General features: G+C 33.1%; 1 protein-coding gene across 3 annotated transcripts in view; it reads right to left on the bottom strand.

Moving 5' to 3' along the window:
- RYR3 (ryanodine receptor 3) overlaps window positions 1–23,095 on the bottom strand; it is a 164,034-nt gene that overhangs the window by 39,051 nt on the left and 101,888 nt on the right. For all 3 annotated transcript variants that reach the window (XM_085549030.1, XM_085549031.1, XM_085549032.1), the window contains 21 exons: window positions 22,748–22,838; window positions 22,306–22,446; window positions 20,345–20,526; window positions 19,883–19,961; window positions 18,388–18,477; window positions 17,898–18,047; window positions 16,417–16,479; window positions 14,094–14,169; window positions 13,792–13,915; window positions 12,528–12,643; window positions 12,190–12,257; window positions 11,258–11,379; window positions 6,821–6,870; window positions 6,230–6,290; window positions 5,900–6,138; window positions 5,320–5,401; window positions 4,918–5,048; window positions 3,966–4,286; window positions 2,508–2,748; window positions 2,255–2,342; window positions 2,053–2,145 (listed from right to left, as the gene is read on the bottom strand). In XM_085549030.1, the coding sequence (XP_085405156.1) occupies window positions 2,053–2,145; window positions 2,255–2,342; window positions 2,508–2,748; window positions 3,966–4,286; window positions 4,918–5,048; window positions 5,320–5,401; window positions 5,900–6,138; window positions 6,230–6,290; window positions 6,821–6,870; window positions 11,258–11,379; window positions 12,190–12,257; window positions 12,528–12,643; window positions 13,792–13,915; window positions 14,094–14,169; window positions 16,417–16,479; window positions 17,898–18,047; window positions 18,388–18,477; window positions 19,883–19,961; window positions 20,345–20,526; window positions 22,306–22,446; window positions 22,748–22,838 (2,608 nt within the window). The remainder of the gene's footprint in view (window positions 1–2,052; window positions 2,146–2,254; window positions 2,343–2,507; window positions 2,749–3,965; window positions 4,287–4,917; window positions 5,049–5,319; window positions 5,402–5,899; window positions 6,139–6,229; window positions 6,291–6,820; window positions 6,871–11,257; window positions 11,380–12,189; window positions 12,258–12,527; window positions 12,644–13,791; window positions 13,916–14,093; window positions 14,170–16,416; window positions 16,480–17,897; window positions 18,048–18,387; window positions 18,478–19,882; window positions 19,962–20,344; window positions 20,527–22,305; window positions 22,447–22,747; window positions 22,839–23,095) is intronic.

A 23,095-nucleotide genomic window follows, 5' to 3' on the forward strand; every position in this document is an offset into this window, starting at 1 on the left:
TGTACATTAATAAATGCACTTATCTTTAAGAATGCTTTCACGACATAAAATATTATCAATTTCCTGATTATAAAACACATATATAAAACCAACATATCTAAATATTGCCTTGTGTATTGGACCAGGGATTTTACATAATTATAAAAAAATTGCCTAAGTGATCTGCAATTGTTCTGCAATCAGTTCACACAGCTATGCTACAATTTTAGCAAAATACCCGGTCATGAATAATATTGAGTTCCATTTCTGTCTCTATATTAGCAATAACCAGGTATAACATCCTTAAACACCGTGATTTTTCATTATTATAAGAATTCATATGCATGTAAAAAATTTGCATATTCTCCCTGTGTTTCTATACCCAAACAAAGAAAAGCATATTTACACAGGCATCCAAATCCATATGTATAGCAATATATTACTTAAAATTTACACAACAAGTATTTGAATATCTAATCTCAAAACCAAAGCCTTTCAACTATGGGTTATATCAATTCTTGATGCTGAATTCCTCTGATTTTATTAAAATCAAAACATTATGAAGGATTCTTTTACTGGTTTCAGGGTTGGTTTTTTTTTTTTGCTGATTTGTTTCGTTGTTCCTGCCATGCCAGACTGACTGCAGTGTGACAACAGTTTATGTCATGTTACCAATTCTTCTGTGAAACTCAATTTAGATTAAATATTTATGATATGATTCTAATTTACCATGAATTGAAATTAAAAAATTAGATTGCATTCCTATTTCCTCAGACCAATTATAACATAAAAATGTGAAAATATATGTGTTATATGTATACTTAACAAGTGCCATATTAGAGTTTTGTGTTAGTGTGCGATTAACATCACATATAGCCTGGAATTTGCCTCCTAGTATTTACTAATACTTGCCTTACTAATGAGGATTATACAGACAACTCAATTCTTACTCAATTACACAGACAACTCTTACTGTTCTCTTGGAGCTGCATCTTGAAAACAAGAAAATGCATTAAATATTTCCTTTCCTTCAAATACAGAATTCTCTGCATAGTTTGAGAACTGCTATTCACTATCATTTGTGATCCAACAATGAGAAATTGATCTGATATGTTTAGTTGTAAATTTTCCAACAACAGCATTTGCCCAAACTGGGTTTCCAAATGTAGAAAAAAAGTAAAGAATTTTTTCAAGAGAATTTTTAAATATTCAAAGAGACTTTTTTTCTCTGGCTCTTTACTATATAAAGTGTGACGTATGTAGTAGCTGAGTTACAGATAAAATCAGAATATACAGAAACAAACAAATAAAACTTACTCCGTCCATGGAATACTTTCATAAGGATTTCTCTAAGCACATTATAGATATGAATAAATGAAAAGGTTCTTTGCTATGTTTACCAACACTAATTTGCAATTAGTTTTCAACTCACTTGTGAATCTTGTTATGAGTAAAGCAGTCTCCCTCAGCTAATGTCAGAGACACTTTTTACCTTGACATTTTCTCTGTTATGAAGGTAACAAATGCATTTTCCCATCATCATGTCAGCATCTTATCATATTGAAAATGAGTAAAAAAGAAATGAACAAAGTCATTAATAAGAAACAAGAAAAACAGCACACACGTGGCACCCTTTATGTATAAATGAAGACTTATACGCAAATACAGCACTCCTTCCATCAAACCTGATAGAACAATACTGAAATGCACAAGAAAAAGTTCAGGCAGTCAATATTTCTTCACTTATTTTACAAAAGATCCTCTTTTTATTTTTTTAAAGGACCAACAACCTGCATTACAACCTGTGTCCTCTTATACGTGAAGCTACTTCAAATCAAGTTCTATGCTTTAATCTTCTGTCTTTGAAAATTTAGAAGAGATTTAATAACTAATTCTAAGACACTTAACCTTCATTGTGCATATCTGTTTCCACGTCTGTCATCAATAAGCAACGCTATTTTTTGTTTCTTCCATCAGCCAAGAAGCAGCAATCTAAGCAGATTTTCAGAGACTTCTAACATATTAAACATGTGGTGAAAGACTGAGTTGATCCAAAAATTGTTATTAACTTACTTTAGACATCTTGCTCTTGGTATCTCCTGTTAAAAATGCCAAATTGTTGATTTCATTCTGAATGACAAAATTTTGTTCTTCTCTTTTGAAATTCTATAAATAAATACATAAACAAGTAACTACCAATCCATTCATTCACAAGTACTTCATTTAGATTTATGGATATACTGAATCGGGGAAAAAAGTATACGTCTTATCTTACATGTGATTTGCACCAGAGGATAAAAACTTCAGCCACCATTCGAAACAGTTCATCAGAATCTGCATCTGGTTTCTTTAGCCAGTTGGCTCTGATTAAAAGAAAGAAATGAAAATAAAATTAACAAGTTTAAAATGTGATTTTTAATAAAAAACTCTTTTACTGAGTATTTCTCTCTCCCCCCCTCCTTCTGAAAGGGATACTCTTGTGTAATAACATTGGGTTGTTTAATTGTTGAGTTCTATTATTAGTTTACCTGTTGTTGTCTACATAACGTATCAGCATTGGATAGAAGGCATAGAGGTCTCTACAAAGAACGGCAAACTCATCAAGGATAAGCAGCTCAGCTTCTTGAGTGTCACTTTTACTATCTGCTTTCAGTTGCTCCTCTTCCATCACAATCTTTATAGCTTTCTTCTTCAATTTCTCCAGTGTTGGAATAAAGTGAGTTTTCAGCAGATCAGGTCTGGCTTTGCTGATGATAGGCTGAGCATAAACTACACAAAAAAAAAAAATATTTGATCTTAAGGTTAATAAACAGTCAGTTCTTCTAATTGTACTAATGTGAATCCTCTGTAGTTACAGGCAACCAAGGTCATAGTACTATAGTGCTCCACATATTTCTGAAGCACTGTGAAACTATTAAATTATGAATGCAGCTTTCTCAATCATGTGTACTGAGAGATTAAAAGCCAGTTACTGGGAATTCAGATTACATATTTCAGTATTATATCACAGGATTGTAGAACATCATAATTTGAAAGAGATAATTGTGTCCAACTCCTGACTATATGTGTCACCCCCCTCAAAAAAACTTAATTCTGTAGCTGTTCAAATCATTCTTGAAATCCATCAGGCTCTGCACCATGACCATTGCCCTGGGAAGCCTGTTCCTGTGCTTGACAGCCCTCTGATGAAGAACCTTTCCCTAGCACCAACTTGATTCTCCCCAAATACAGCTCCATAGTGTTCCCTCCGGTCCTGTCGTTGTCACAGAATTAGAATCAGAGAGCTGATCAGAGATGAGATGCCCCTTTGCTCCCTTCATGATGAAGCTCTAAGGCTGTTAAGAGGGCTCCCTTCAGGCATCTATAGATTGCACAAGGCAAGGGACCTCATCTGTTCCTCATAAATCATGTTTCCAGGCCCATCACCATCTTTGTAGCCTTCCTTTAGATGCTCATTGCTAGCTTTGAGTCCTTCATATATCGTGGTATCCTAAACTCAATATGATGTTGCACCAGCACAGAGCAGAGTAGGATGATACCTTCCATCTACCAACAGTGCTGTGCTTGCTTGCTGTGATGCACCCCAGGATACTTCTGGCTACCAGGACAATTTAACTACCATCGTTTTGGCAAGTCGCGTTCCTTTTTTTTTTTTTTTTTTTTAGATCGGGGGGAGGATATGGGATACAGTAGGCAAAAATTCCTTTTTGGACTTCAGCAAGCTAAAATGCTCATGATATAATGCAGCTCACTAGAGTAAAAAACTCTTGCAAGAATTACACTATATCTCTTCTTACAGTGAGGATACAGTGCATACATAAAAATAATATTGAACTTAAAATGTTATTGTTCCTTATCTGCTTTTTACTGAACCATCCTTCTATTTTTAATTAAAAAATATTATATCTTGGGGGTAATATGGTAAATTATAATTCAGTAATTACATATTATTGGATACAAATACTCTTTAGAAATATTTAGAGTACCTGCAATTCTTTTCATCCAAGATGCTTCATCTATTCCCAAATTGTTGTTAATGATTTTCAGAATATTTCCCAGAATGATGCTCAGATGCTCAGATGTTATCATTGTACAGAAAGGCCCAGCGCTTTCAGGAACACTTTCAGACCCTCGTTCCCACCAGTAGGACAAATAGTTGCACAGCATGGGTAAGATAACCTCAATTACATGAGGCATTTCAGTATATCTTGCTCCAGACTCTGCTAAATTATTAATTTCCTTTATCAGTCCATCCAGCTGAGGGATCTCTGGACACATCTCCTCTACTGTATCAGGCATACCTAAAACTGCAGGCAGGAAAGGAAAGAGTAGAATGTGAAGAGGTTAATTAACAAAGCACAGGGAGAACATCTACATTCATTTAAGTTTAAATCCAAAATACAAAGAAAAGTTTTGCTGTATTTCAGCATACAGGCTAGTTTTGAGTAATACAGCAAACAGTTTAAGGTTACGAGTAAAATTAAAATTCAAGTACACCTTGTTTACAAACACTTCACACATCTGTCTCCCACTTGAGACAGATATAAGAATTTCTCAAGACTCAAGTGGGATAGAAACATGTGAAGAAAAACTATGTAAAAAGACACCTGTTCATTAAGGTTACACGGAATCACAGTCACGTTCTGTCAGAACATCTTTATGTAGAACTGCATTAGATTACTGTTAAACAACTAAGCAAGAATGATATTTTTCCTGTACACATAAAAAAAGCACTGACATCTGCTAGAGGAAAGGGAACAACGTTAACAGTCTTAACAATACTGAACAACATTAAAATGGCAAGTAATCTTATAGCAATGATAGGAGCTTTGTCTTTTTTTTTTTTTTTCTCTCTCCAATTATTACAATTTGTTTCTAACATTTGGATAGGAGTAAACAGCTTTCCTCCTCCTTCTCTCACTGAGGAATAGTACTTACTTGCTCTTTCTCTTGCACTTTTTGTGTTGAAGACAGACAATGGGTTGTAGTGGTTGAGAGAAGGTTCAAGGAATGCTACTGGAATGGCTGCTGCAAGAGATGCTAAGCACTCACCAAGTGCAGGACGTTGCCTGTATATGACAGATACTAAAAGTTACCAAAGAAAAGATTTTTACTAGGCTTCCAGTTTCTAGCATATATTACATAACTGCATTAACATTAACAGGCATTTCTTTGTGTAGAACTGAATTCTAAGATACAGGCAACTACATTAAACCCAAACTGAATATTAACCACCTTCAAACTGTTTTCTCATTTACATTTCATTCAAACTGTTTTAGTACATTAAGAATATATTCCTAATAAAAAAGATTTTCATGTGCTGAGTTTTTCACTCAATACCTTTCAACATAGATGTTCTTCCCAGTCCCAAGGGAATAGAGGCTACAAAGAATTCTGTAACATGAAACTTGTACATCACCCACTAGAGAAAAATAAGAAGCAGATAATAAGTATTTATTCAGCTAAACTTTCTAAATATAGAAACAATGACAGATCATCAGATATTCCAAGAGGCTAACAAGCATTTGTTAATAAAACAGTGCAGATTATCATGTTTGTAGAATGTAATTTCAATCTAAACCACAACAGCCTATGAGTGTAACACCCAGGAATAAGAAAGTTTGGAACAACATATTGCTGCACCTCAAAAAATTTTAAAACTAAAATACAAGAGAAAAAATAATATTCAAGGAAACTTTAAAATAAAATAATGAAGAAAAAAAAAGTTTCTCTAACATATGGAAACAAAACCACAAGGAATAGAAATGAGAGTTTTCTTTAATCTAATAAGGCAAAAAAAAAAAAAAAGTAACAAAATTAAGCAAACTTATCTTCTGTGGGAAACTTGCATCATTAACTGTTAAAAAGGTGTTTGCATTATTGTAACATAATAAACTTCAAAATGAAATAAAATACTTACAAAGCAAATCAACTCCAAAATGATACTGTGAAATATGCTCGAAAATTGATGTCAAGACAGGTAGCAATGCTACTGTAGTATAATTGATATTCTGTGAAACACCTTTGATTTGTGTTCGTGAATGGGTAAATTTTCCAAGTTTAAGATTTTCTGAAGTTTTTTCCAGATCTTCAGCTGCATTTTCAAAAAAAGCTCTCAATCCAGCTTTAACAAGCTCAGATCCTGATTTCATAACAGTTCTGAAAAATAACAAGGGAAAAATCTAACTGCCCCTGAAAACCTCTGCTACATCTGAATAGTTTGTAATTGTTATGAAAATTTACAACTTACCGAGTGTCCAGAGACTGAGCCAAGATGTGCAGGCAGCTCACCATTGTTGTAGAATCACTACCTGTTTAGAGAGAGAGACAGTGAGGGTACAATAACATAGAGAACATAGAATAAGAACGTAGAATAATCTAATGATCCCAAACGTCACTATTGAAAGTATGCAGGTTAAATAAGACATGGAATGCATGTCCTGCCCCGTGTCACTGCAGGGAGAGTCACAACTGGTTCCAAAACTTTATTTTTTTGTTTTGTTTAAGTGCATTTGTATAAAAGCAATGAAAAGAGTAATTAGGGTCTACTTAGGTTTCATTTTCATCACTTTGCAGTATTCCAAGCTTCGTATCTTGCGGTGTCTTAGTTTTCTAATCATTACTTTTGAAACAGGTATGTTGTATTTACCCACATCCCTCTAGGCTAACAAGAAATTAACCCATCAGATTCAACTGTTGGACGATGGAATTCAAACCAATCAGTGTATGATGAATCTTGAAAAGCAAAAAAGAAGTAACTACAAAAGCACGAGAATTTATAAGTAACTGTTGGATATCCTTCAAATTTTTAGCTTTATCAAGACCTTTCTTGATAACTTACCAAAAATTGAGATCCTATGTCTAACAAGAGCAGCTAGTTTGCAGAACAGGCTGAAGTAGAAAAGAAGAAAAAACAGCAAGACAAGAAAGACAGAGATTAAAGATTTGTTTAGAGAATACTAAGAATATGAAAGAAAACACACAATATCTGGGAAGTCTGTTTAGAATCACAGGTGAAGGTAGTAGCAAAATAACTGCATTGAGCAGCATAAGCATAGAAGCTTCTGCATTCTCATTTTCTAAGCTTCTCTAATTATGAAATGACTTGAAACATTAAGTTTTCTTATAGAAGTTTCCAACAATTATGTATTATGTGGTTGAGTCATTCTTTATGTCAAGAAATTATTTATGAATAAGAAATTTAATAAGAAAAACCAAGCAGCATTTTCTTGTTTTACTTCATATTTTGTGGGAAAGTAATTTTACAGCTCTTCTAAGAAATTCAAACAATTTGAGAAGGTGTTCTTTGCAAATATTTTGCCAAACAGTGTTTATGCACTGCACATTAGAAGATCAATCTTGAAATAGAGATTTCTAACAAGTTCATCAGGAGCTTGGTATTTCTAGCCTATCTATCAAAATAATAGGATAATTAAGATGAAGGGCTACCTTAACTTCTAAAACAGAAGACAGGTAGGCAGACTTTTTTACTGTCCACAATACATTTTACAAATGGAATTAGAATATAACAAAATGAGGCAAACATTCCTTAGAAATTGATATGTTTTCTTAATAATATAATAACAACAGATTGTCATTGTGATCTTCAAAATAGGAAGAAAAAAACTATACCTCCTCTAAGAGGAAAATACTGAGAGCTAATTTTCTCAACTAAGAACGGAAAAGATATCTAAGATATTTCTTAATTTCTAATGTTAGACATCTAACTACTTAAACATGCCTTTATGAAGACATTTTGCAAAAGACTTATCAACATCTCTCTAGCTTTATAAATTGGACTGGAGGGAAGTCATAGGATCATTCACAGACCGATATTAAATGAAATGAAAATTCCATCCTCCTAAACCTGAGCTCACTTCACCAGCTACTGGAAGACCATCTTGTACTCCTGTATAAAATATACCTGACAGCTCAGTAAAGCAGTATATTAGGAACACTGGTATGAGAAGATGCTACATAAAAATGAAAACTAAACAAACAAACAAAAAAAAAAACAGATAGCAGTAAATAAATTGCAAGAATAAATTAGAAATCATTTAGAAAAAAAAATAAGCATGCTGGAAAAAAAATGGAAGGATGGAGCCTAGTAAGTTCAGCCTGGACTTAATGTAATTCTTAGCAAATAAACTTTACTTTCAAAATCTGTATGTACTGAAGAAAAGTGATCAGTGCAAAAGAAATTTGATAAACTGACAAGTAAGAAAGCTTGAGAGTAAAACCCAGTTTGAAAATTATAATACAAAATCTCCCACAGAAAATAACCTGTAGCACACCTTCAACAGAGAGAAAAAAAAACAACAAAAACACCAAGAATAATAGATTATGGTCCTACTTAATCAACTTTATGTGTTGACTGTAGAAACATGAAAGGCAACATATTATAAAATAAAACTGTCTCCTCTGAATTTCTAGAATAACTTTGAATCAAATGGTTGATTCCAACTGAACCTGACACAGTACAGTTGTATAAAAAATTTCTGTATTCCAGAAGTCTGGGACAGGGCAGAAACAAGCAATTGCTCAGAGAAGGTAGAATCCATAATTATCCCTAAAAAGCTGCATTCTGGCATTTTCACATTTTCTGATCTCTAAAATTTAAACGTGTGACTATTTAAATCACCCAACAGTGGGATAAGCTTTGATCAGAAACTGATACCAACAATGAAAAACAAATCCAGCAGAAACTAAACTGTATTAGCTCTGTTGCACACTGAATCATTTTCTTATGGTTTTGATGCTATCCCCCTTATGAAGCATTTGCTCATGGTGGAAATGGGGAAACGTATTAGCACTCTGTAGCAGCATCATATAGTCTGATGATTTAGGCATGAATGATTTCCAAAATAGAAATTCAGTCACGTCTGGACAGAATGTAAATGAAAGCTCTCTTAAACCACAGTCTACTGTTTCAATGCTTCAATGAAGAATAAGTCAGATTTTCTATAAATGCTTTGAAATCTACCTAGGGTGTGACTAGCTATATTCCTTTGCATGCCCTTTATTCCAGACTCTATCACAGACATATAACAAAGGTTCACAGGATGAGGGTGGGATTTCCTGTCTTGGTTCCTTTTAGCTACCATTCTAATGATAACAGAAGCAGTTGTCTTCTCAGTGTATCCAACTGAAAAACAGGAGGGAAGATGAGGAAAGGCAACAAGCTGTTTGTGAATTCTGACACTGGAAGTAGTAAAATTTCAGAATTTCTGCTTGCTATATAGTCTTGCTTAATAAAGTCTGATATACAAATTCATCTTAGGGAAGTTTTAGGCCCAGAAAGCTTTTTTTTTTTTTTTTTACCCTATAAAGTTGGCTTACATTTTGCTGAAATAAAACTTCTTTGAGGAGTTTATAACAACAGATTTTTTTTTTCATATACTGTTTGTGAGCTGAACTAATTAACAAGTATTCTGAGGAGAAAATATCTAAATAAATAATTGTAAATAAAGATACAGAGATTCTGATCAAAAAGTCACAAGAAATCACTTTATCTGGATTTGGTAAAGGTGAAGAACAAAACTTTGAAGTGTTTCTCAGTAACCTCTTCCCCAGTATGCTCTTGATCTTCACTTTTTTCCTTAAGAGAAAGATTTTCACACAACTGCTAATGCAGTTATTTGTACTGGTTTGATTTTATGTCATTTCCAGCTAGAAAACAAGCCATGAGCATGAGAAGAAATAAGCAAAGTGCATACACACAAGTAAATGTTTATGAAGTAAACATGGCAAAGCTAGTGATAAAAGTCATGGAAGAATGTAAGGCTATTTTTTAATTTTCCTTTACCTGTACAATAAAACAATCAGTGACACAACCCCAAGTAATGAGGATAAAATTCATTAAAAAAGCCATGTTATTCCCTGAGAATTAGATATGAGCAATTTAGATTTCACAATTCCATCCTGAGTTCACAACCTAGATGTTCCCTTAATAGATTTTCTATTCCTGTGTATTATTTAGTGTTTAATATTCATTTCACTGCTTGTGGAGTGTCATTTGCAGCACAACTGAAAGCAAGGGTGCATGAAAATAGCGTAGATAAGCCTGGGACATGATGCTAACATGCTGGAAAACTGCTATTAGAAGTAACACTGTATTGTAAGAAAGATTTAAACAATATTATAAATATTGATTTTTTCCTCAAATTCTTACCATCATTCTGGCTATACTGAAGAAAAAACTCGCATTAAACGGCATGTTTTATATTCCTAGTCACGTCTATGCCATAGTCTGGCTATGACAGCTAAGACAGCTGTTATCTTCTGAACGTTCTTTCACACAAGCTGACTGCATTTTGCAAGGCTGTTAACATTTCAATGTGTAAAACTTCAGGTCTAAAACCTACTTCTGAAGCTCACATTGCATTCTGTCCCCTTTTACATATTATCATCATTTTTGTTAAAAGTTTATTTACAACCATAAACATAAAAATTACGGGCAAACTATTTACCTCACTCCTTGATTATAGGGCTACTATGCACTTTAGATAAGGTTGAGTTTTTTTACTTTCTTCTCAAAGGAAAATAATATCTATTCCATCAATACTTCATATCCTCTATTTAGCAACTGAACTGAAAGCAGACAAGCTTCTGTAGTTTTCAGTTCATGTCAAACCAGACAATACAGGATAACGCTATGAAGAGCAATTGATAACATGGTGCATAGCAATATGAAATGACTGGTTGTCTTCAGCCTAAAATGAAGTCAATAGGAGATAATTATATATAATATATAATAATAATAATAATAATAATGCTAGCAGAGTTGCTTAGTAGGCTGTTGGCTATGGCATGAATGAGGTTGTTAGCATCCATAAAGTGATGTTGTCATCACACAACATAAGACACTAGAGAGACATTCAGTGCTATATATTTTAAGCAAGAATACTTTAAAAAAATATATAACTTCACAACACAAAGCTTTTTAAAGTATTTGAATATTTACTATTGTTTCTACAGGAATATTAAAAGGATTAAAAAAGCTTCATTACAAGTGAAAGTGATGGAAATGATTCCGAAACTTAATTTACATATAAGTAACAATACATACAATTAATAAATTGCAATGTGTAATTTAATTCTTCAGACATATAGTAAAAGAAGGAATACTATTCAGTATCTGCTGTTCTGCTAAAAAAAATTGTATCTTAGGGAAGTGTGATTTTGAACAACCCATAAAGTAGGCTGTATGAAGAACTTCCTAGGGAAGTTCTTACTATTCAGATAGAAGCTGGTTGTGTTATCTTAATTTTCTACTTACCTTGCTACCATTTCCTTTTCTTTATTTGATGCATATCCACTGCTACTGAGTGTTTTTGTTGGAGAAGACAGGAAGTACAAGCAGTGATTTGTAAAGTACTGATCAACTAATGGCAAAAGAACCTAAAAAAACAGAGATACAAAATGTATTTTTCACAGAACACAATGATTTCAGTAGCTACAATGATCTGATTGGTTAAAGTTAATTCAAAGCATTTTAGAGACTCTGAAATGGCTGTTTTTTCTCATTTCAGACACAGAGTCATATAAATAAAAAATCTAAAGTATTACAATTTTAATTAAAATATAAATAAATATTGCATAGGGTAACTCAGATCTATCTTGGATCTAATACTACATCGCTGTTCTTCTCACATACAACACTAATAAATACTGTTGAAGTAAAAGGAATTTTCCTCTCTACTCTTCACATAATAGCCTAGAAATAAAAAAAGAGGGCTTTTTTTTTTAAGCTCATAAATAATCCTAAAAATCTAATTACTGACAGCATTTGTCTTACTGTATTTCCAACACAAAAGTCTAAGAAATGACCAAGGAATAATTAGACAATACTATGACTTTAGTGTATATTGAGTAAAAAATTCAGAAATTATGTATGTGTTCAGTGTATTTAATAAATTAGCTGCTTTTAACTTCTACATTTCTTTTCACGTATCATCTTTTCCAACAATTATAGTGAAATATTTTGAAATATGCTGAAATAGTTTAAGTCAGAAAATATGTTGAAGTATTTTTGAACACATTTGGAAATATCTTTTAACCACACACCATTCAATGCTAACCAGAAAAAAAATTTTAAAAAGGGAAAGATATACTTCCTTTGTTATCTGAAAAGCAGTCTTAGATTACAGAATTCCATGTTCTGTACAATGGAAGGCATATCTACATTACTTGAAATACTAAATCACTTACTTTGGCAAAGAATTTTATTTCTTGATCATGTGGAGATTTTTCAGTTTTTCCACTGGTAACAATGGCTTCTGCAAGGATACAATAAAGGCATGAATAAGAAATTGTCTAACAATAAAAAACACAACAGCACATTGATATAACTTTACAGACTTAGTTTTTAAGGAGTGTAATCAAAACAGCAGAAACTGTTCAGTTAATTACTGGCTAAGATGTCCAAGAAAATCTACCAAGTAACAGACAGAATTATACTTTCTTGAAGGCACTACAAATTTAGACATAGCAACTAAAACATTTAAATATCAACATGAACTATTTTCAAAATAACATTGACAACTTACCCAAATGTGCAATGAACTCTTGAGCAGAGTCAACATATTTTAAAATTTTCTTCAGAAACTTAAAGGCAAACCTCTTTTCCATGGATGAAGCATCCAAATCCATGTCATTCAGACCCCTACATTAGAAAGCGTTAAGATAAATTGCTTTGATAAAGATGGTAGTATAAACAATTATAGTATTATTATGCATTCCATTCCTTATAATCTTCTGCATATGGTAATTTTTCCTTAATAACATAAAATGACCTCTCATGGCAACTCTTCCTCATCAATTGCATAGCAAGAATCATTTTTCTAAGAGATTTGATAGCTGTGGTTGTATGTATCTAAAATGTGTTTTAAACTAAGAACTTCAGGGAGGTGATCCTTCACAAAAGAAAACATTCAGTCTAACATAGTAATGCAAGACTGAAAAGAAATAGAAGTATTTGTGATTCATTGTGCCTAGTTTAACAATATCATTTTTTCCTGTAGCTACAAATGAAACCCACCTCAATGAAGGTAAAAAAAATTCAGGATCACAAAACAAACAAACAAAAAAAAAATAACAAGGTTTGGAAAAAACTTCTGAAAGCCATCTAACTTACAAAAAAATTTGCTCATGAGTACACTGTAGATTAAAGAAATGCTTAATGCTAGCAAATTTGCAATTTTGCACGTGCTCAGTTATTTTGATGTAATAAATGTTAGCTGTGGTACAGTAACTCACAGTTATATTACTGAATACCAAAAACACAGCATGTTAATAAACTATTTTTATTTTAACACAATAAGCCCCCATAGGCTAATATACTTTGAGGTAATAACATCTAGTGTCCTATTTGAACAAGTTAAGGAGGAAGTGCCCACAAAATAGCCACTATCTTCATTAAGAGAACTCAGAACTTATTTCTTAAGAACTATGTTAAAACAGGCATTTTCTTACAGTATTAATTTAGAATTTTTGACAAATTTGTTTGCTGAATTATAATAACGTTGCACGTTGTATTTACTGTGATCATGGACTTATTTAAAAGGCTAGCTGTCTTCACTATTTCAGATGGGTCTTTCTGATTATAAATGTAACAGGGACTTTGATGTACAGAAGGCCTGTCAAACAGTAATTATGTTACCTAACAGACTGCAGTGAGATGAGGAAAATTATCACAGAATCATAGGGGTTGGAAAGGACCTCCAGAGATCATCGAGTCCCTAGTGGGGACTCCGGGGTTCATTGTTCATGCACCGAATGCAAGCAAATGGTTAAATAAAACAAGGATCTTACCGTGATATGACTATGCCATTCACTTGAAGGAATTTAAACAGCTCTTGTGCCTTTTCACGGTCCCGTGATTTCTCCTTGGCTGTCAATGTGTCGTAAGGTACCAATAAAGGATGACTGCCCCCACCTGTGGCGAGTCGAGAGAACTGAAAGGTTTGGTGTTTTTTTTTTTTTTTCTTTCCCTAAGGTTTATCTTTATTGAAATACAGAAACTATTCAAATTTGATTGTCTTACACTGTCCTCTTTCAGACATTTTCCTCCCTCATTTTGTCTTTTTTGTGTAGTTCACAGGATTCTGGCTTACCTTTGCTTTCCAACTCCATTTTCTTCTTTTTCGCCCAAATATTATGGTAGTTTTCTGCCATTACCTCAACCATTCCCTACATTGCCATCAGGAAAAAGAAGATGATGAAAAATTAAAAGATTATTACTAAATCTATAAACTCACTTAAGTCAACAGTGTTGAGCACAGTCTACAGACTTTGATAAATCAACCACATCAACCACAGTCCATTTGAGTGACTTGGTCTATGCATTCATGAACTGACCTCAATAAAGTGAGAAAAAGAAACACAGATGCTTACAAATAAAGCAGCAGAAGACTCAATAATTATTACTATAAATATTACCTTATTCTGTCTCTTAAATTGCTCTAGTCATAAACTAGTTTTTATTAAGCTAGGGACTGTAATGCATTAAATGAAAGGAAAGTGTTTGCTAATTGCCTGATATTTAAGAGTTGAACTAGCATTAAAAGAATCTATGCTAAAGGTAGACATTAGCCATCCCCAGGGGCTATTTTTAATGACAATGGGTAGACAATATACAGAGAACATAAAGTTAAATCTTTCTGCACAGATGATGACACTAAACTAAATCAAAACATTTTTTAGGAAATATGAACTCTCTGCACACAAATACTCTATAGCAGGCTCTTGCAGTAGGTATTACGGTCTTGAGTCTGTTCATATAAATCCGGAAGTAGCATTACAGCTACTTATAGAGGGCAATAATGACAAGAGCAACAATTTCTCATATAGATAATGTTTGATAGAATCATGGTCCATCAGGCATATGAAATTTTACTTTCTATATAATGTATGAAAAAAGGGAGAGTCGATGAAAAAATCTCTAAGTTAACAATATGAAGTACATTTCATTTATCTCAGCACAAACATAGAAACTATAAATGACATGAAAATACTAAACACTGGTGGTTTTTAAGGATGATGGCAATGACTACATTAGCTAAGAAAAATAAATGGTGAAAAAAATCAAAACATAAGACAACAGAACCATGGATAAAAGTTTTACTCATAAGGATCAGTGAGCTCTTGAAAGAAGGAAGAACGGTTACAAAATTCAAAATGTGAATGAAAGATGATATTTTCGTAGAAAATTAAGAAAAAAACCACAGAAATGTTAAAGCAATAATCTGATAAAGTAACTAGTCTTGAGTGCTGAGTGAAACAAACAAACAATAAAACAAACAGTGAAATTGTACTAAATTATAACTGCAAAAGTATTAACTCGCTTTTTGAGGAGACTGAATTCTCATCCATGACCATAGAAGAACAGGGAAATGGGGATCCCTTCTTACAAAAGAAAGCTAGAAGAGTTATAAGGAGTTCAGACTTTAGTAAAACAGACTGAAAGAGGGCATCAAAGAGACAAAAGGTGAAAGTAACCATCTTTAGCTTGTAGACATACATGTACAACAATACATGGATAATGCATACATTCAAGCCAGCATGCTTTTGAACAAATTGAACTCTAAAAAAGTACATATACTGAGGAAAAGGAGAAGGAAATAACAAGTTGTAGTATGAAATGATTTATATTAATTGAAGTAAAGTATTTCTATGTAAACAGATGGAAGGGATAGGTAAAGGGAAATAGGCTAAGAAAAAAAAAGAGAAACTCATATAGTGGTTTCACTTTTCACTTGGAAACACTTATTGCAGGAAAAGAAGGATGACAAGGACAAAAGTTGAAGAAAGAATGCTGTAGATGTCCCTGTTCATTGCAGAGGAGTTGGACTAGACGTCCTTTAAGGCCACTGTTTAAGACCAACTCAAACAATTCTATGATTCTCTGAATATGGGCAGATGACTAAAATTAGACAAAAAGACAACAGTACATATAGTCAAGAACAAAGAAAGTCTTAATGTAAAGACAGTATAAATATCAGTGAGGTCATATTAGAGAACTCTTTATACTTCAAAAGACTTGGAAAAACAAAGGTGGGGGAGAGGATGAGAGAGAAGAGTTTCAAAGTGTATAAAATAAAAGAAGACTAACGTACAAACACACCTTAAAAGTATGTATTTGTAGGGCTCAAGTAAAGAGAAGCAAACAAAAATCCAAAACACCTAAGCAAAGATAATCTCATTTTATAGTTTTCTTTCTTTCAATGAATCTACCTGGAATAAAGAACATGAATTCTTTCTGTCAGGTTTTTCATCATACGGACAGCTACGATGAGATAAAGAATATAAATCTGTTTCAGAAACTGTAAATATGGCAAGCACTTTACCACATCTCTATACACTCATAAAACCTGTTGAATTTCAACTCATCAATAAAAAGTCTTTCCAACACAAAATATGCAAAACACAGATACAAACCTGAAGTTCCCTAGAAAGTACCACATTAGTGAGATCAAGTGGTGCTGGGCTATATCCATTTCCCTAAGAGAAAAGAAAAAGAATCATTTTCAAACAAGAAGTATTTCAGATATACACATATATATTTAACTACAGTGTCTGTTATTTACTTATTCAGAGTGATACAATTCACATTTTTTAAGATTTCTTGTAGAAACTGTATTCGCCTTTTGTCTTACAATGTGCTGAAGACACAGGAAAATTAACAATATATCTGTTGATATGGAAATGAGAAGGATGCAGATATTTAGATTTCTTTTTGTTGGGAAGAGATGGAAGTCTGCTTTTAAAAAGTATGCTTCTCAGACTAAGAGGAGACTAATTGTGAGGCACTGAATGTATTTTCAAAACATGACAGGATGGTGTGACAACTTAAATGAACGACATACTATAGACAAGGCACCACTGTGAAAAGTTAAAAATAAGTTACTGTCTATGGGAATGTACAGACTAAGCAAATGATTCAATAGATTTATGTAGTCTTAAAATGTTGCAACTGTGAACACTCCAATGCAAAAAAAAAAAAAACTTTTCACATGACTAAATGTGAATTCACACACAAATCAGTGGTTTCAAACAAATTCAAGATTCTGAAATCCTGTATGGAATCACATCATGCATTTTGTTCATGTTTGTTTGAAAACATTTTTCAATTTAATTTTGCATTTTGGTACTATCAAGGCACTGTTTGAACTTCTAGAAACATAACAGAACCCATGGTATCACAGTATCACAGTCTCGTGCAGGTTGGAAGGGACCATAGAGATCATCGAGTCCAACCCCCGGGATTTGAGCCTCCTGTGTAGCAGAGCGGCACTTCTACCACTTGCGCCACAGGAGGGATTCGAACCCGGGCATCTGGTGTTGCAAGCGGCACTTCTACCACTGCGCCACCAGAGCACACAGTATGATTTGGTAAGACATACCAAATTATTTGTAAAACGCTAAGATAAAAATAGTCTATATCACATCAAACCACTAGGCACTGTACAATTACCTGAGAAATATGCCAGTAGATTTAACATTTAGATTTTAACATTAGATTTTTCTGTTTGATAAAGAAGGTTTTAATTTTTAACTATCACTTGAAACAAACAAACAAAAAACAAAAACAAAAAACAAACAAAAAAAACGAAATGAGAAAATTAAATACTCTGCCATGTATTCTTTGAATGACAATACAGAAACTCCCTCCAGTAGATTTGCTCTCTGAACATTACTGCATTTAATAAATTGGATTTATTTATTTTTTTATTATTTTTTGTTTTTCAATCACCTCTGTAGTGTTACAGCTTTTTTTTTTTTATTATTGAGACAAGATTTCTAGTAATGGAATTCTACTGTTGTAAGTAGCATTCCAGAAAAAAAGAATCTAAAAGAAATATGTATAATTTCTTCGTAAGTTAACAAGCAACCTTTTTACTGTCTGAATGACACCATACCTGGCTAGACTGAGATATACTGCGGAGCTTTTCATTTTCACGCTGATGTAGCATTGCTTCTCCCCCTTCCTTGGTCCTCTCTAGGCTCCAGCCCATGGCCAACATGGTTTTCAGTGATTCTCTCACAGGCCAACGATAAATTTCTTTTTCCTTTAAAGAAAACAGTTTTATTTATTCAGCAAGTAGAAAAACTCCATTAAAATAGGCTGTTCTTTGCTACAAATTCTTGTACGCTACAATAGCTGAGGAAATTTCTGTATTATATGTACAGTCAGGTTCTCATCTGTTTCACATGAGAAACAAACTGTGAAGTAGTTAGAGGTTTTTGTTTGACCCACATAATCACTGCAGCATATATGTATTCCTGTTTTTAACTGTAGGAATCATTTGACTCTCCTCTTTTTATATTATATATTTGAAACATCATTTTTAAGTACAGTACAGACATCAAGTTTCTTTCCATTAATATAGCTAAAGTAATCTCTATTACCTTCTCAGTTAAAGTTTTGAAAGGTCTAATTAATGGATGAGTCTTCGTATTTTCATCCAGTGAAACACCATATTTCCATCCATTATTAGTCTGAAAAAATATATATATACTTAAATGAGAACAGGACAGAAGAATAAATGCAAACTTGCAAGTTTAGTTTCTTATACTGGGTTACTGACCTACTACAGTAGCTGCACTGTGCCACAGAAATTTCTAGTAAACAAAATCCATCTGAACAGAAGAAAACATTCACATGTACAGGCCCACACAGAATTGTAATTTCTTTATAACTGTTCAGTGCAACTGCCATGATGAGATGTGGTGTTACCACTACAAGCAGTGGCAACATGCGTATGTATTCTCCATTGAAGATAAAGTCCAAGATGCAGCCCTCAGTGCGTAAAGCAATACACATTGTCTTTTGGAATAGGGAAGGGGTGACTCTTCTGGATTGCCTTGAACTTGGATAAACCATCAACTCTGACTGGTACATCACAATGCTGACTAGGCTGAAGGCTCAAACTTCCAGAGTCAGAGTCAGTCCAAAGAAGAAGTAAATTTTTCTCTTCAGTAGTGCCAGGCTCCAAAAAAGTTTGAAGATCGTGGAGTACATTGCCAGACCCAGCCTTACTATCCAACCACATCCATACTGTAGTCTATATTTAGTGCCCCTCTAACCTCCATCTGTTCTGGTTGATGAAAGGTGGACTGAGTGGGCAACATTTTCCTAGCAACTACACCTTCATAGGAGCTGTGAAACAGTGGGTCACATTTGCTGGTGTAGATTGTTATGAGCATGGCATTCAGGCTCTTGTTCATTGCTGGCAAAAATGCACAGCTAATGGTGGTGACCATGTTGAAAAACAGTGTTTTGTAGCTGAGAATTTTCTCTATCCAACAGTGTTAATGTGATGTTTGTATCTGTTGTACTTTCCATAGAAAAAAAATAGGAAGCATTGCTTTCTGAATGACTATTTATTGCCCTATACCTCTTGTGAAGTGAAAGAGAGACAACAAAGCAGCAGAGCAGTTTGAAAATTATAGGCCAAATTGATACATAACAGTTTTAAAGTTATGAAAGAAAAGCTCTAACTATATTATCCGAAGTAATAAAAGACATTTGGCATCCCAGATACTCTCCCATATCACAGATTTGCTGCAGTAAGATTGAATCTCTGACATTAAAAGAACATCACTATTAAAGCAATATCAAGGAAAGAAACACAAATTCTTACTTTGAAAAATAGAAACAAAACAAATTAATAACCCTTTATCAGTCCTTATCAAATCTTTGTCGCAATAAATTCAGGCCACTTCGAAAAAAACTGTAAGCATCAACATACTTTCTTGAAAAACAATGTTTCTTCCACATATAGTGGAACTTTGATCTGAACAAGTTCCTATCATTTAACTATTCATATTTTTTTTTCAACAACCACCCCAGATATTATTTGGTCATCCTTTTCTGAGAGTTGCCAGTGTTAAAATAACTTACCTTATCAAAAGCCCATTTATCATGAGAATGCTCAGCATATTTGCTGACAATATACTCCAGCTTTTCAGGAAGAATAAGGCTGTAAACAAAGGAGAGTTTAGTCATTCAACTGTACCTTACTGTAGTCTGATTTATAATAAAGATTTAGTATAATTAAAGTGCTACATAAATGAAGGACAATATTAGTATGGACATTTTAAGCTGCATTGTACAGGTGATGGAGGGGCTTGACTTTAACAGCAATAATGAATTAGTAATATTCAGTTACTGAATATAAAAGTATTAGAACTCTATATTTTAAGAAGCAGAAGAATTACTTAAAAGGCCATTTCTCTATCATTACTAGTATCATTAAAATTCAATAACGAGCAATCTTTATGTGCAGAGGAGAAAAAAACTGTTAAAAAGGAATAGTATAGAATTGTATAAAGAAAGGAAATCATGATGAATTACATAACTCACTTTGCTGTGTTGACAGGTTTGGGATCAAAATTTCCTTCTGGATCCACTGAGGTCTGCTTTTCCAATGTTGATCTAATTCGTGTATCTAAATAATCAGGAGGCAAAGCCCCAGCTATAGCACTTAGACAGGGCAAGGCCATTTTAAAAAGCTCTGGATCATACTTCTGCAGGAGAGATAGGAACTGGTTGGAAAACCCAATAGAAAAACATGCAAAATGTTAGTGAAATCCAAGCAGCCGTATCTACAAATATTAGAACATGCAAAGAAACAGTAAAGCACATTTAAAAATTACACATAGAGCATGTTACAAGGTGAACTACCACATTTGGCCTTCTGAATAATTATTCAAATAGTCTAATTAGTTCTAGAGTTAACTATAAAAGCACACTGCAATTACTTTTCCATGCTTAGTAACCTGCTGTGAAACAAGTTCAAGATCAACAGCTAAACTCTGAAGTATAAAAAAAGAAAAAGGGTAGAGAAAGCAGGTCATAGGAGGTCTACCTTCCCCTTTCGACTCTCAAAAAAACTTATTAGCATTCCTAGGAAAAATAATCCCTACTCTATACTTCTGAGGCACAAAATGATGTACCTTTAAATGGCTTTTAGATCTACCAATGAACATTTTTATGCAATTATAATTAATTGATAAACATAATATATTCCTTGTTAAAAGAAATAGAAAGCCTATATGATATTTTAAATTTGCATGATGACTTTGTTTAATACAAAAATGTGTTACAAAAATGTTTAAAGAGCTATTTTAAGCTTCACTGAAGATAGTTGCAAGTATCATGGCAAGTAGAATGCTTAAAACACTGAAGTTTTAAATTCCTCTAGCTTTGTTGCAACATTCAGTGCTTAGGGCACAAATAGAAGTGAGATCACAGAATAAATCACTTCTAGTAACACAACTGTAAGCCATGAAAAAAACAAACCTGCAACTACCCCAACACAAAACAGAACAGAGAACATTGTAGCTTAGCAGCTTTACACAGTGCTCACTCTGGTCTAATACTCCATTTACAAAAAGATGCAAATAGTACTGTAGTGGGCCATCAATACTGGCAAAAACATATTGTCTTCATTTATTTGTAAAATGCTAAGATAAACTGAAAACAATTAATTGTGATCTCAGGCTGGACTGATACTCTTTGCACTTTGGAGAGCAGTAAGACAGACATAAATGTCATTAAAATTGGATAACAATGAGGCTTAAAAGATATTTTGAAATAATGCAGAGACAACGTTTATTTACATACTATGAAGTCAGACTGCCTAGAGAAGCACTACCCTAAGTGTGTTTACTAGAACACTCATTGAGATGTAATGAAAAAAATGAATTAGTGTCTCATATAGAGAAACTGATTTTTGAGACCAACTGAGTACAAAAGTTTATTTTTTAAGATATACCTAATATAGGAAATGCAACCATTCTTTAATAATATTAAAAGAAAAAAAAACACCTTCAAAAAATCACATTTTGGAACAGTAATACAGGGAAATATTAATTTCTAGAATGGCGATTCTTAGATTTTATGCTAGACTATGACCAGCAAACTGTTAAAATAAGTGTCTGTCTGAAAACAAATAACATAGATTGACAGTGCATATACCAATAATTTGACTTGCATATACATGCATTTCTTAAAATTAATGCTATTTTATGTCAGAGCAGAGTTGAGTAATTAATAGGTTAGTGCAGCAAGCAGTCATCAGTGGAAAGTTATATTTATAACAAAACAAAAATCTCACATTACATTAGTTTGGAGAAAATTCTTCAAGATTCAGCACTTGTTTTTCCATTACAGTGTTACTTCATTGGTAGCACTCATTGCTATATCTCCCATATTACAGGATATAATTGTAGATACAGGCATTTTCTGTAGTTGACACTGCAGATCACCATTTGAATGCTTTTATAGTTAGCCCATTCTGGAATATGAATTATAGTCCTTACCTTATGAGACAAGGAATCAAATATTCCCCAAAAAAGTTTTTCAGTTAAATGCAATTCATCTTCTGCTGCAATTCCATAGCTTCCCATTCCTGAAGGTAGACAATAATATTTCCAACACTGTTCATAGTGATTTGTCAGAAGCTAGGATTTCAAGGAAAAAAAAAGTGCATGATTAATTGCATGATTAATTGGTATTTAGTGATATGTCATACAGGCTCATGAAGTCTGAATGTCCAGTATCTGTTTAAATATTTACATATGTAATATTATTTATGTCCACACCTATAATTTTCTGTCTTCTTTAAGTAACTCATAGAAGCGGCATTTTTGGCTTCATTTTGTTTTTTAGAGAGCAGTGCAGCCTGTTCTGTTTCATAAAGACTAAAAATAAATTAGTGTGAAGTTTTATGCTAAATGCATTTACAGAAAGTACACTTTTTACCTTGAGTGGCATTTTACAGTATTCATTGAGTAAAGGCACATCAAAAACTAGCCTTCTCAATAGCTGTTGGAGCATAGAAGGACGTAAGTGGCTATAATAAAAAAAAAATAAAAAATAAAAAAAAAGGAAGATCTGCTTAGTAAAATTTCATTGAGTCCAGTCAAAATGATATATAAACTGAAATCATTTTGCATATTAGAATTCAAACCACTTTTGAAAGTATTTTGAAAAACTTGATATGCACACAGACATAATACCTAGGAGAATATAATTAAAATAATGACAAAAGAAATACTAGACCGGTTAAATTGAAGCTTAAAGATGCTTCAATTTAACCATGCCTCATCT

This window comes from Coturnix japonica, chromosome 5, assembly GCF_054131305.1.
Source record: "Coturnix japonica strain WE chromosome 5, WE-NBRP24, whole genome shotgun sequence".
Lineage (NCBI taxonomy): Eukaryota > Metazoa > Chordata > Aves > Galliformes > Phasianidae > Coturnix > Coturnix japonica.